The sequence below is a fragment of the Syngnathus acus genome, chromosome 23 (assembly GCF_901709675.1).
Source record: "Syngnathus acus chromosome 23, fSynAcu1.2, whole genome shotgun sequence".
Taxonomy (NCBI): domain Eukaryota; kingdom Metazoa; phylum Chordata; class Actinopteri; order Syngnathiformes; family Syngnathidae; genus Syngnathus; species Syngnathus acus.
The window spans coordinates 1,179,768-1,191,747 of record NC_051107.1 but is presented as its reverse complement, the minus strand read 5'-3'; the positions used below and the strand labels follow the sequence as shown (position 1 = coordinate 1,191,747).

Here is an 11,980-nt window from a genome sequence, read left to right as displayed (position 1 = left end):
GTCTGTGTTTGAAAATTGTTTCTCCCCAACTGAGTTATTTGAACATTCAGCCTCTCCACATCTTAATTATTGGAACAGTCAGCCCCTGAAACACTTTCCAGCATCGCTTATTTTGTGTTGGTAAGCATGTCTATCAACAATAGTAGAACCACCAGAGAATAAAAACCCACTGGAAAAAAAAATCGTAGAAAGTTGGCAATTTCCAGCACACTTGAGTCTTTTTGGCGGACTAGACCGGTAGATAAAGCGAAATTGGGCTCCAACAGGCAGTGGTGTTTGATTACTCTGAAAACACAACGCTGTAAGAACCCGTCTCCATTCTCCGTAGTAGTCAAACACTCCAAGTATGTATTTTGTGTTTGTTTACTAAGTGCGGCAGCTTAATAAGGCACCATGTGACCAATGAAAATGTGTCAAAACTGTGATTACTCTGTATGCTTTTATTTTGGAAATTGGACTTCTGGCAGGGCATTACATTGCTGTTGTCCTAATGAGAAAATACAAAATTTAGAAATTGGATTGATCAACACGTGTTGATTTGGGGAAATGAATGGAAATGAACTTTAAAAAAAAACTGATGTAGAGAACCAAATATAGAGAATTGAATATACTATCAAAACCCAGCTTTAGAAAAATGTGAACCCAAGGACACATTGAAAAGCACCATCTTTTGACCTACTCGGCTACTGGTGCACACGACTGTGCCCGGTGAGTGCGTTGTAAGGAAAATAGTATGAAGTCAAGGGAAGGCCGACGAAAGGTAAAATGCATACACTTTACAATAAAGGCCATACATTTCAGCACCCCCGCAATGATTTGCGCCCGTCACCTTTCCGGCATTTACTAAGTACTTTTGCTTCCCATTGCAGATGATGATGCGTTAATGTTTTTCCAAGAAACTTTCCACTTGAAGAAATGGCTCATATTTCCGGACAAACATCGGCGGTTGGCCTAATTGCGCGCGACTGTGTCGTGTATGTATTAATTACTTTTGTCATTTGCTACTGATTGTCTTTGCGAGCTGCTGATAGTTTTTTAATTACATTTTGTGCGCCGCCTGCCGCAAGATGAAACGGCGGAGACCCTCGCCAATGCGAAATCTGCACGCGAGCATCATTTGACATCGTCTCCTAATAAGACTGTGCTAAGTATACTCACGTACTTTGGATTTGATATCAAGGCAAAGGTTATTAGCAAAATGTTGAGAAGCCTGTTGAAGCATGAAAGTCGATTTGAAGAAATGAGACAACAAGCCTTGTCTTTAATATACACATTAGCGTAGATTAGCCCAGAGTGCTACAAATGAACTTCTTTCCTGCTCTGTTTATTTATAGCTTCCATTCCTATTAGTGGCTTGACACCTCTGCACGCAGCCATTAGTGCCCCATTCATTTGTTTTCAAGGCAAAATGTCAACTTGCAGCCCCCTCTTCGTCATCACGTTGAGGTTTTTGTGTAATACAGATGCATTCACAGCAGGCTGCTGTCAAAACAGGTCTGCGTTAGTCATATTCTTTCATTAGTGTTCCTTTCATGCTGCATTCAGTCATGGCCAAACGTTTTTTTTTCCCCCAATGTTCTATAACAATGCTGTGGGAGGCTGTCGAGGCAACACAGAGATCTATTGCTGATTAGCGTCGACTGGTCTTTGAAGCCGCTAACTTCTTTCTAGTCATTTAACACCCAAGACCCCCCCCCCCCCCCCCCCCCCCCACAGAGACACCTCAAAGCGTCCTATTGCCTAAAGCTGTTGCTTCAAGTCGGGAGAGGCTGGACTTGAAGGTAACTTCCAAGTCACCTTTGCTTGTTGTCTTGCCCGCTACTCCTTGAAAGGCTCCGTAAAGTTCTGACAGGCCCTTGTGGGAGGCTATTTGCACAGGAAGGGGCAATTCTGAGCCTGGATGAAAGGGGAAAAGGTGAAGTAAGAACCTGTGAAGCAGAGAGGACAGGCCGGCAGATAAAAGCAAAGCGTGCCGCGGTAAAGAGAAGCACTACGGCCGTGCCGAAGTATCTCAGGTATGACGGCCCCCGGAAACTTTTACGTGGCGGTTATTCATCGATTTATTTATTTGTTTATTTTGAGACCGTGGCAGATGAAGGGCACTTTGAAAGGTATGTGGAGCAGCAATCTGTCAAAATTGACGAGGCAGCCGTCAGTCGGAACGCCAGAGTTTACTGTATCAGCGAGACGCCACCGCACAGCATGCCACTTTGAGCAATTTGTCTTTTTCTTTGTGCGCCGCATGCCAAACCAAACGTCTGCAATATGAAACGCTAGTTTGATCTCTGTGTGTTGAGACTAATTTGACTGCTTCATGGTGTTAATTGGGGTCAAAGGCGTCTCATAATTGTTCTGTCGTCACGAATCTTAAGTGAAATAATCGCCACTTTTCAGCCTGTTCACACTCGTCAAGGAAGGAGGTACAGCAAAATGTCTATTTAGTTGAAGCAAAAAATGTGGCAAAAACAATCTCTTTGAATATGACGTTACTCTAAATTATGCATGGATGGATGGATTGGGGTTTGGGTGGGTTGGGTGGATGGGTGGGGTTGGGGATGGATGGGTGGGGTTGGGGATGGATGGATTACAAATTTTGGTTTACCCTCTAGACATGTTTTCCAACTTTCATTTTGCGAAGTAAAACTTGCTCTACTGTCTGAATTTTCTAGTGATGTGAAAATGAAGCTTCAAATTTGCTTCATGAACCAGTTGTATTATTTAACTCCTCTACATTGCACTGTTGGTTTAAATAAGGGCTTTTAATTTAAGCCGGGAGCGCGTTACTGCGTTTCACCTACCGTATTTTTCGGACTATAAATCGCGGGTTTTTTTCAAAGTTTGGGTGGTGGGTGGCGACTTATACTGAGGAGCGACTTATATGTGAATTCTTTCACAAATTTAAAAAAAAAAAAAAAAAGTGAAACCGCGATGTAGCAAGGGATTACTGTAATTTGAATTTCAAGTGGCGCGGCGGTTGTTTACATAAAGGACAAAGATTCGATCACGGAATGACGAAGATGACAATCCCTGTATCTGAGCACCTTTATGTCCTAGGTGACTTCAATGCGAGGGTGGGTGCGGACCAGGTGTCATGGCCGGATGTATTAGGATCTCACGGCGTTGGAAAGATGAATGAAAATGGTCAAAGGCTTCTCGAACTATGCTCTGTTCGCAACTTGTGCGTGACCAACACCTACTTTCAAAACAAGGCATGTCCCAAAGTGTCTTGGAGACATCCGAGATCAAAACACGGGCATCAACTTGACCTTGTAGTCACTCGACGTAACTCTTTCAATAGCATCTGCAACAAGAGAGCTTACCACAGCGCCGACTGCGACACTGACCACTCATTGATTGTGAGCAAATTGAATCTTAAGCTCAAGAGGTTTTATCATTCGAAGTCGAAGTGTCAGCCACACATCAATATCGGCAAGACAAGCTGTGTAAACAAGAACGCCGAGTTTATCGCAAGACTGGAAAGCACGCTGTCAAATGATCATCGAGAGTGTGCTGAAGACAGGTGGAAGTTTATCCGCACTACCATTCAGACGGAAGCAACTCTGACTTATGGTAAGAAGGAACGCAATAACACAGACTGGTTTGAGGCGAACATTGCCGAAATGGAGTCAGTCCTTGATGTCAAACGCAAAGCATTCTGCAAGTACAAGCAGCACCCATCTCCAAAAAACTTGCAGGAACTGAAGTTTGCACGGGGTAACGTCCAGAGAACAGCCCGCCGCTGCGCGAACGACTACTGGCTCCAGCTGTCAGAAACCATTCAACATGCCTCAACTAATGGCAACGTCAGGGCAATGTACGAAGGCATCAAACAAGCTACTGGGAAATTAGTGAAGAAATATGCGCCCATAAAATCCAAGACTGGTGAAGTCATCATTGACAAAAGCAAACAGCTAGCGAGATGGGTAGAATACTACCTTGACTTGTATGCCAATCCATCGCCAGTTTCGCAAGACGCAATCAGTACGTTAGAAGACCTTCCTGTGATGGACGAGTTAGACTATGTACCAACCTTAGATGAGCTCAGCAAGGCCATTGATGCTCTAGCATGTTGGAAGTCTCCTGGTGCGGATGGAATACCTCCCGAGCTAATCAAGTGCGGAAAACCAGCGCTTCTGAAACCACTCCACGAACTCCTGTGTTGGTGTTGGAGAGACGGCAAAGTACCACAGGATATGAAGATTGTTACACTGTACAAGAACAAGGGAGATCGTAGTAGTTGTGAAGTAGTTGTGATAGTTACCGTGGTATCTCTCTACTGAACGTAGTTGGCAAGGTCTTTGCCCGTGTTATCCTTGCCCGCCTACAGGTCCTAGCTGACCGTGTGTATCCGGAGCCGCAGTGTGGATTCAGAAAAGCAAGATCTATATTTTTTCTTTTGATTAAAAACTGAAAACGGGTCCCAGAAACCCGAACACCATACAAGGGTTAAGCAGCCACTCCAAACGTCCTCCCAGACCACATCTGATGATTGATGTGTCGCTTGGTGGATTGACATGTACGCTCGGGGGGGGCGCTTGTGTGTGTATGTGTGTGTCTCTTGTCATCAGTGTAGGTTTTGTTTCTCTGGGGGTCACATAAGATGAATCAGCAGTTGTCTGAGCCAGATGTTTGGCTCGGTGACAGGTGGGAGTTATGTAATAATAAATGTCACCAAGGCAACCGGTGCTCTGTGGGGAGGAGCTTAGTATATTACTAGCGAGCTATTTAAGAAAAAAATCTTAATCGGAGTTAACCAATTTGGGTCAAACCTTCTACCTTCTATCTCTGGATCCCAAATTGTGGTGGGTGTGTGTCTTCTGTGTAAAATGCTTCGTGTTCTGTTATGCCATTAACAGTAAAGTCGCCACGTCGCCGCCAGTCCCGTGTTTTTTTGGCCGCCCGCCCGCAGTCTTGTTAATGACATAACCGGTGGCGCATAGTCAGCCTGGCAGGCTTTCAGTTCACTTTAACAAAAAGCCTTTGAATCGGATGAATGGGCGGAAAGGTATATTGATCTGGACCTTCCGTGAAGTTGAAAATGCACGAGCCTAAAATTTCAGGATGGAAAAGAATTTGGGAGAGAAGGCACTATTACAGATCAATGTAAATGGATGGATGGATTTTTTACATTGATCCAAACGAACACAACATAGCTCTGCCCTGTCCGGCCGGCTAGGTCCTTCAATGTTTCTTGTAACCGACTGCCATGTTTTCAAGTCTAACGTGGTGTGAGCGAAAAGTCACTTAAGTCGACAAGAACCAAGACCTGGGAACCGGGATCTCGCCACGGATTGTAGTACGTCGCAAAGTGCTTGCTCGATTCCTGATGAATAATTCAAGAACCACGAAATTGAGGCAGGTGATCTTGTTGTCAGGATTATTTCGGAGTTTGGAGTTGCACACTTTCTCTCGGCCGTATAAGTTGGAGTCCCTGAATCATTTTTTCAAACCATGTCACCTCGTTATTATCCTGACAGACACCCAACCCCCCCCTTTCCAGAAAGTCTATTTCTAGCAAATAAAGCAGGATTTATATCCAGCGGCGGTTTTGTTGTATGTGTATCCCAGGTATCGAGTGTCCACGCAGTTCCAGGAACACTCCAGGCGGCATGCAGGTAGCGGAGCCTTTCAGTGATGAGGCCATGCTGTTCACCAAAGAGCTGGTGATGCAAAGAGAGGTAAGAGCCACCACCCCGCTTTCTCCGTGTTGGTGCTAAAACCCGCCATTCTGTCTGAGAGTGCATTTTGGCGCAATGATGTGTGACCAATGTCTATTTTACTTTTATTACTGCGGAGAGGCCCCGCTTGGACTTAAAAAAAAAAAAAAAAAAAAAAAAAAAAAGCAAACCCCTTCTGCTCTTGTTTTGTTGTGCACGCCACCATGTCAAAAATCCAATTTAGCCGAGTGGCGTATTTCAAAAAACGAGCAAACGACCGAGGTTTAACTCACTTTATAATCACGGGCTTATCGATTTGAAAATAGAAAAACAAACCGCTCGCGCATAAAAAACACGAACAGCGGCAATAAAATATACGCGAGTTGCAAAAGAAGGCAAAAAAAAAACAGTAAACGGAAACTGGGGTTATTTAAGCGAAGCAAATGGAAAAATGGATAAACAAAGGAAGTGGGGCAGCGTCGCCGAATCTTACAGGCGCTTAAAGCTTGACGTGTCCGACCTTCAATAAAATAGCAACGAACGGCAACCTTCTTCTCGACTGAAATTCCCTTCCAGTGTGTTCTCGGCTCACCTGGTTGCGGATCAGTGCGTTCAGGCTTAAGAAAACTCCATCCACTGTGCGCCCGTTCATTCACATGCTAATGGCTTTTTCATAGGAAGCGGCGAATGGACCATAGCCACGATTGGGGAGCTAGCTATAATCCCGCCACCGCTTACTTGCTCAGGCCACACACACACAATCCCCCCCGCACACACACACACACTCTTCATCGCTATCTCGGCGTTTAAAGGGCCTTTTTGTGTCGGTGGCTGACACTCATGTCCTTTGGTGTTTAATTGTAATGGAAATGGTTTTGGTGGGGTGGGGGGGGCGGCTAGGGGGTTGCCCACAGTTTGATAAAGAAAGCCTTGTTGCCTCGGCGATTATGCAGACCTTGTCCGTTCGACGTGACAACAGGACGCATCGTTCGTGTTGGTAATGCTAACAGGCTAACTGATGCATATCTCCTGCTTTCTATTCAAAGAGTAACCCCAAGTGTAACGTTTTCCTGGTCACCTCAGGGAATGACTTTCTTCTAGTCAGGGTTCACTCTGGGGCCTGATCAGTGATAAAACGATTGGATCCCAGGATTTCTGCAGTTGAGCTTAATTCAGAACTGAGTTTTCTAATGTCCTAGAGACCGTGTGCGCAATTTAAAACAACCTTATGAAAACGAAGGGCCCCTGACTCACTTCTGTCGCTTCCAGCCTCCCCATCCGAAGCCAAAGAAACTTTAGTCATCTTCTGATGGTTAAACAACCTTGCTCCAAGTTTGTTTTTTCTCAACTGACCAAAATAGAAGCCTCTGCCCACTGCTAACATCCCCACCTTTAAAAGATCCTTGAAGGCGGAAAAGGAAGCACAGAGGTGAGAGGAAGTGCAGTAGGTGCCGCTAATGAGGGACGAGTGAAGAAGTCCCTGCCGCTGCGTCAAATAAATATCTAATGCAGCACGCTGAGAAGAAACTGGTCCATCCCTTGCAGAGGTTCGATTGCCAGTTGCTGGATGTGACGCGCGTAAGGATTAATCTCTGAATGGCGTTTGATTGCGTGCGTTTTCTCATGAATGATATTTGGCGGCATTCATCAAAGCAACAGGCGTCATCAATGACTTTTTGTCCGCTTGATGCCATGTTGATTCAACGCTTCGAAATCTCTGCAATTTACCGATCCACTTATGTGGAGCTGGCTGAAGGTGTGATCCGCTTTGCCTCCATTTAAACTTGATAAACAGAAACTCTATCCGCCTCGTTGCGAGGTCTTTCTTGCCACAGATTTTGCTCACCGTTTTGATCTTCCTTTAATCCCTCACCTTGTGACTTTTTGTTGCCACTGTGTGTGTGTGTGTGTGTGTGTGTGGTGGTGTTTTCCTGCAGTGGTGTGTCGGCAACATTGTAATAGCATCACTCCCCAGACATTCCCTTTTGCTTTTTCTTCCATCTTCTGTTCAATTTCTCTCACCTGCACCCCCCTCCCCCTTCACAGACAAACCGAGCCTTTGTTGATTTTTGTTTTCCCTCAGTACTCCCCAGTTATGACTTCAAAACCTAACCTCTGAGGGGGATGTTGTTGTTTTGTTTTTTCTTCTCGTCAAAAGTGTTTTCTCTAGGATGAGTCAGCTCCAGACGAAGCACAATCACTCATGTCCTGTTGCATTCGTAAAAGCGGAAGCCGGCCTTAAAACGACTCCCAATGCACTGGTGCTGCATTTTTAATGAGTCGAGACCGAGACGTTCGCGAGGTCGACAGTATTGGCACCTACCATGAGTTTCTGCCATCATTATGTTATGTAACTATAGTCAATGGCATCAGGGAGATCTGAGTCTGGCTTTACTTCTTTTCTCTCTTTTTGCCGATTGCAACAAATCCATCACATGACAGTAGTCTTGACAGCCTTGTTACACACATAATCTGGATGATTTTATGCTTGAGTACTCCCTTCTTATCAAATCCGCAATGGTCTGATCATCTGTTGGCTCTTGAAGTTGTTGCGATTATCAGCTTGTCCCATCAGTCTACAGCGAGTCACTTGTATGATTTGTTTGGCACAGTTTCTGTGCCGGATGCCCTTTGAGACACAAGCAACCCATTTATTTTATTGTACCGACACAACGTATGATCAGAAATTCTGTTTTGTGGGGTTCATATCAAAAACCAAAGGAGTTTGCGATAATTACATGGAACTAGGGCTGTCACTATTGAATATTTTTAGGATCGATTATTCTATCGAGTAATAATACGACAGTTTATTTTATAATGAAGGTACATCACAAAACCGTTTCCCCCCCATTTACTGTTTATTGGGTATTTATAGTGATAAAAACAATTAAATAACACTCAATATCACACAAAAGGGATTCATGTTGTACTGTTGGTGATGCCAAAAGGCATTTGGCATCCTTTTCAGTTACTAGTGCGTTTACAAATGTCGTGTTAAGTGTTGTCGGGAATGACTAAAGAATGACAGGAATGACAAAAAAAAAAAATCAATGCATAATTACCGTTGAGAGAGAAACATTAGATTATTTGATGTTTAGAAGGTAAAAATGGTTCTAAATTAATAATCAAATGATTTAGTTGTCGATTAAGTTGATAATGATTCCTTGTCAATTAATTGATTTTGGAACCACGACTGAGGAAGATATCAAAATCAAAGCTTCTGTACTTTTTCCATTTTCTGGTAGTCTGGATGTCTTGCGTAATAGGATGTGTGGAAATGTTTTTTAGTTCGATAATCATCTATCTTACCTCTGTTTTTGGTGCAGAAACGTCAGTTCTGGGCATCAGATGTACTGGAAGCGGTGGCTGTAGTCTTCCAGCTTTGAAGGGCCGTTCATGACTTGATCGTAGTTTTCTTGAACTTCCCTTAATTGACCTCTTCAAGTGTATAATTATTTAGAGTCAATCGGTTCAACCATCACGCGGGCAGTGCAACGCCAATCAATTCACTTTCAATTCATTCTCCTGATTCACACTGATGTGAATCATTCAAGCGTCTTTTGCTTCTCTTATTTTGCCTTTTTGTGCGCCACGGGACAGCATCCATGCGCGCTCATTGATTCCCATTCCGATCCAGACTTATTTTGGCACGAAGCCGATGATGCGACTGCCGCAACTCGGCAGGTGTTGGTGGTGTCTCTTTCATCGTAACGACCTTTCCCGCAAGTACTTGTGTTTTTCACTCCTTTCCCACCACCCCCGTCGTATGCTACCCATCAGCATGCAAAATGTGCATCCGAGGAAGACGTTGAATAATGTATGCTGTGGTTTCCTGCCCAGTGAAACAAGACAGACGGGTGGTGGAAGGGTTGGGGGGGGGGGGGGGTACAGCAAGCGGCCCCCTTGGGTCCTTTTTTCCACACCACACACTGTAGTTAAACAAACCACCAGTGCAGACAGCAGACAGCCTCATATCATAGATTACTGCTGCTTTATGGCCACGGAGACGAGGCGCCCTAGCGCATTCATAAACATGGATCAACAGCTTGACCAGTTTGGACAGTATGTAAAGCTCTCCGTGTAAAGGCCAGTTTTACTCTGTAAAACCCCTCTCCTAGATTAATTACAGGCTGTACGGTTAATCTTTGTTGAATCATATTTGTGTTCCACGCAGTCGTGTTGTTGTTGCTTTATGAGCCATTCATCATTCCACCCGCTGTTGAATCCTGGTCATCCCCAACAAATGAAAAATGTTCCTCTGCCTGGAGATTTATCCCATGTATCCCGAGATAACGACCTTTTAAAAAACTGCAACCGAGGAAATATTAAAGCCATTTTATGAGCGTAAATAGCTTTTATGGCGAACAGGACTGACCATCTGATTCCCGCCGGAGATGGTCTTATCTTAGTTTTTGGTTTTGCAATAGTAGAGGGGGTAGTGGTGGTGGGTACGGTGGACAGCGCTAACCCTTGAAAATGGTGAATTATAGCCCGGAGGTGCGAATAGGGCGACCCACATAACTGCATTCATGCCATTACGGCGGCGGAGAGATGGATGGGCCTGAATAGAGATGGCGAGATGAGAGCGAAGGGAGAAACCCGCTTACCGCTTTATTGCCCCGACTCGTTTACGAGGACGACCTTGCGCTTCAAGTGTGTGTTTGCGTTGGGGTGTGTGATGGAATGGCAACTTGGCCAGCCACTCTTGATAAGCATACACTTTGCAAACAGTTCAAAGACACGGTCACTTGCCGCCTGGGGACCAGCCGAATCCTCTCAGCACTCTTCCCTCCTACCTGAAGGGCATTGCGGTACGCTTTGCCGTCAATTAGGGCCAGAGAATAATAATGCTTATGCCTCTCGCGCTGCACTTGATTCGCCAGGTCACCCGTAGCAGTCGACTCTTTTTTAAGCCCGAGTTCTTTTGCCTTATTTGACTCCTCTGTCATTGTCGGTAAAAATGCACGTATTGAATTGGGTTCTGACAGTGGAGCGTGGTGTTTGATTGAACTCATTTGTATGAAGAGATGCTGTTCTGTGCTGAAGTATTGTTGACAATTTAGAGCTAATTCACAACTGAAGATGGGTCAAGTGATTGATATGTAGACAGATTGAGTGTATTGGCTCATAATTTCTCTGTACTTGATGCCTTGCTCAACAATCTATAGATTAAATGAATATTTGACGCACCAAATTTATTGACTAAGCATTATTCTACACTTATTAAATCTTTTTTTAAACAAATCGCTATCAGAATTAGAGGCTTTTAAATGAATCAATTAATCGGCAACAAACCGATTATCAAATTAATTGCCTGGTAGTTTTCGAATCGAGTAATTGAGACATTTTGAAATGAAAGATTGTCCAAATCTTCTGATTTCAGGCTCTCACAAGTAATAATTCTCGGATTTGTCTATTCCTTCATTTAAGCGGACTGATTTTTGTAAACATCTGCTTTTACATTGGAAATCAGTGACCATAAATCCTTCCATTGAGTACTAGCGCCGGTAGCTCAACTGTTGGTTAGTTGTAATGACCCCTCTTTATTTCCCTTTTTTCTGAATTTGGTTCTCCGTGGAAAAAAGTTTGGAAACTCAACTCAACACAATTAGATCTAGGCTGGCCTTAGCTGTAGTTCATGCAATGCGACAATGGAAATGCAAAAAAACTGCTTCGTGACTATCTTGTGAAAACACCTTGTTGGTTTTTCAATATTAAATGGCGGGCCTTTGTTATTTTTTTTATACTTATCAGCATCCGGCCCCTGTTAAACCGAGAAACCCCCCCACTGACCCTCCACCCCATTACGTCTTCCAATCCTAACCCTTTCTCTCGCATGTTTTTCATACTTTGTATTATCTCTGCGCACTCGCCAGCTTGACAGATAAGAATAAATAAAAATGAAGTCTGTGACGAGCAAAGATTTTAAAGGCGTTAATCCTTGACCAGCTTAGCCCATCTCAGCATCTCCTTCCATTTCTTTACAAGACGTGGCGGCTATCTGCTCCGTCAGCTATGAGCGACTCCCCGTCCTCGGCCCGCAACCTCCCAAGCCCTTTTTCTCCCGTGTTTTTGCCAAAGGAGAGTCGGGTGTATAAAAGGAAGGACGAGTCTGGCGAAATCTTTTCGGGATAAAAAAACACGTCAGGGGATTGGGCTGTGAGCTTTGAATTCAGATAATGATAATGGCAGCAGTGGGCAACTGACTGGAAAGATGCGCATGTGCTTTCTTTGAAAACACTCTCGGCTGGTTCCATAAAACGCTGGCAGGAGCGCTGTGGCTTTCTTGAAAAGCTTTTGGTCGCCGGCTCAAATCTCTTCAA

The 11,980-nt window shown here is 44.3% G+C and overlaps 1 protein-coding gene and 1 long non-coding RNA gene across 2 annotated transcripts in view; one reads left to right on the top strand and one right to left on the bottom strand.

Annotated features, from left to right (window-relative positions):
• Nucleotides 1-11,980, top strand: part of snd1 (staphylococcal nuclease and tudor domain containing 1) — a 106,159-nt gene that overhangs the window by 27,548 nt on the left and 66,631 nt on the right. The window contains exon 16 of the mRNA XM_037243732.1: nt 5,569-5,678. Coding sequence (XP_037099627.1) covers nt 5,569-5,678 — 110 coding nt within the window. The remainder of the gene's footprint in view (nt 1-5,568; nt 5,679-11,980) is intronic.
• Nucleotides 4,031-4,373, bottom strand: LOC119117457. Its single transcript, XR_005096523.1, has 2 exons — nt 4,262-4,373; nt 4,031-4,154 (listed from the first exon to the last, which is right to left on the bottom strand). It is a non-coding gene; the product is annotated as an uncharacterized LOC119117457 (long non-coding RNA).